Source organism: Penaeus monodon, chromosome 3 (assembly GCF_015228065.2).
Source record: "Penaeus monodon isolate SGIC_2016 chromosome 3, NSTDA_Pmon_1, whole genome shotgun sequence".
In the NCBI taxonomy this organism is placed as follows: Eukaryota; Metazoa; Arthropoda; class Malacostraca; order Decapoda; family Penaeidae; genus Penaeus; species Penaeus monodon.
In genome coordinates, this window is record NC_051388.1 from 61,381,721 (window position 1) to 61,384,220 (window position 2,500).

General features: G+C 41.6%; 1 protein-coding gene across 1 annotated transcript in view; it reads right to left on the minus strand.

The window, feature by feature from the left end:
- Positions 1 to 704: 704 nt before the first annotated feature.
- The window catches only part of LOC119597715, a 4,334-nt gene continuing 2,538 nt past the window's right edge, over positions 705 to 2,500 (minus strand). Inside the window, exons 7-8 of the mRNA XM_037947329.1 lie at positions 1,715 to 1,823; positions 705 to 1,231 (exon numbers count right to left, since the gene is read on the minus strand). Coding sequence (XP_037803257.1) covers positions 973 to 1,231; positions 1,715 to 1,823 — 368 coding nt within the window. The 3' untranslated portion in view covers positions 705 to 972. The remainder of the gene's footprint in view (positions 1,232 to 1,714; positions 1,824 to 2,500) is intronic.

Below are 2,500 nucleotides of genomic sequence, written 5' to 3' on the forward strand. Positions count from 1 at the left end.
TTCAGTTGTGATGGTATCGAGCTTATTATAAGACAATTGGACAGAAAGGAATTTGATAATTGGGGAAATAAAGAATAATGAGACATCAAAGGAGCATTATGAGAAATAGTTTGAAGCCATTGCTAGTGAGACTTGGTTTTCAGTACATCAACACAGCACGTAATAGTCGCGCTATTATCCTCCCAAAACCAATTCTGCTTACAGGTGCTTCGCCACAGTTGCTGGTCTGCGGAATTCGATCACAAGTAGACATTCTGACACCCAAGGTTCATGACAGTTAATGTTCTGTGATACGGAAGCACAGTGAAGCATTCAATACTTGAGTGTAGTTGATATTACAAAAGTTTATTCATAGGCATATTACTGGAGTAATGGTTACTAACAACACGATTTCTTACAAAGTGGCGATCACACTCGTAAAACACACACGGCGACGCACAGTATATGCTGCATGTATCACACGTATATATATTCATGCATATATATACATTTATATGTGTGAGAGTGTGTGTGTGCGTGTGTGTCTAGGTTATATCCACATGTACACACACACACACACACACACACACACACACACACACACACACACACACACACACACACACACACACACACACACACACACACACACACACACACACGCACACACACACACACACGCACACACACACACAAACACACACTTGCATAGTAATATATATGGATGGGTGTAAAGATATAAGTATATATATTTTGAGTTAATGTACATGTTATCCGCAGCTGCAGTTACAATATCTATCTGCAATATAAAAGTCTCATAATATAACCATAACGTTTACAAAAGGTATATGATAATGCAATAAATTATCCTGTGGCCGATTTTACAAGATATATGATGTCAGATTGAAAATATAACTGACTGATTTGTAAAATACGAGAAACAAAGAGAAGCTTCATGAAGTAGTACTGTGAAGCTGGTTCATTCCGGCGAGCTCACGGATCGCCAGCGAGCGTGAGGTCATGAGCGGTGCTGGGAACATGTTCACACAGAGGACTCCTGACGCTGAGGCAGTCCTCGTCGCTAATGTAGAAGTAGTGGCGGAAGGTGACGGCGGCGCAGAGCTCGTGGGAGTCGCGCCGCGGCGCCTGCTCGTAGTGGTAGCAGGCCGAAGTGTTGGTCCAGTAGGCGACGTCCTCAGGCTTGCCGTCTTGCGCTGACTCCTGCTGGCGGCTGCTGCAACTGTCCGTGTGTCTGCGAAGGAAAGGAACGTCTCTACAGTGTGTAAAAAGTCTTACCGATTCATATTTGCGCATTTTTAACTCGGTGAACGTGTATGACAATTATTACTACTGGTTTGGAAATTCATATTTTTAGGTTTCTTTTTTTCTGAAAATTGTCACGTAATGCATCCACTGACAATATTCCTTTTTTATCATTGTCTATGACCTAAAGATAAGCATCACTTTTTTTGGATCTCAAAGGTTGTTTGAAGACAGCGACTCGAGTGAATAAATCAGTCGCTAGAAAATATCTCATAATTTAAGAGAAGAGGAAAGAAAAATACTTCAATACTTATGTACGTGTCCATGTGCACGCTTATGTATGTTTATGATAAAAAACTGGAAGAAAACCGTAAACCTCTTTAAAAATGATAAGGAGAAACCAGGAAATCTAAAGGTCAGGTGACCTCCAGCGACTGCGAAGCGCGTCCCCGACCCGTTGGCCCTGCCTCACCTGACGGCCCAGTAGGGCGAGCCGAGGTCCATCGGGGCGTCGTCCAGCCACGTCCACGCCTCGGTGTCCTTCGTGTACCGGCCTCCCACCCAGAAGTCCGTCGTCATCCCTGCGCGGCAAGTGCAAATTTAAGCAGGGTAATGTCCAGCAATGCATTAACCTAATCGACACGGATGGCAAGAATACATGCCATGCCCACTGTAATATAATCTAATTTATTGTATTTACACATAGATGACTCTACAAGTAGTCAGTTAGTTGCCGTACCTATGTCAACTATTTACCCTTTTCCTTGGTACTTGGAAAGTTTCATTTATATTATTTGAGTGTCTTTAATGTTACCAAGACTTCAATAACAATTTTCAATAAGCATATCAATAATAATAATAATACCGATATCAATAGTATTACAAAGAATAACATTTTCCCGCAATTTCAAGTAATGGGGATATCAGGAGCGGTCACTACGGCCTGCTGATAGACTTACTGGCTGAGCACATGTGGAGCCATCTGTATGTAACACAATTCACACACACACAAAAGAAAAAACAAAAACAAAACTACAGGGGCAGTACATAAATCCTTAGGGATTGGGTTAAGATATATATGTATATGCCTGTGTGAATATGTAAATGCATACATACTGTACTTACATATCTATATATATGCGTATGCATTTATATGCAGGTTATGTGAAACACACACACACACACACACACACACACACACACACACACACATACACACACACACACACACACACATACACACACACACACACACATA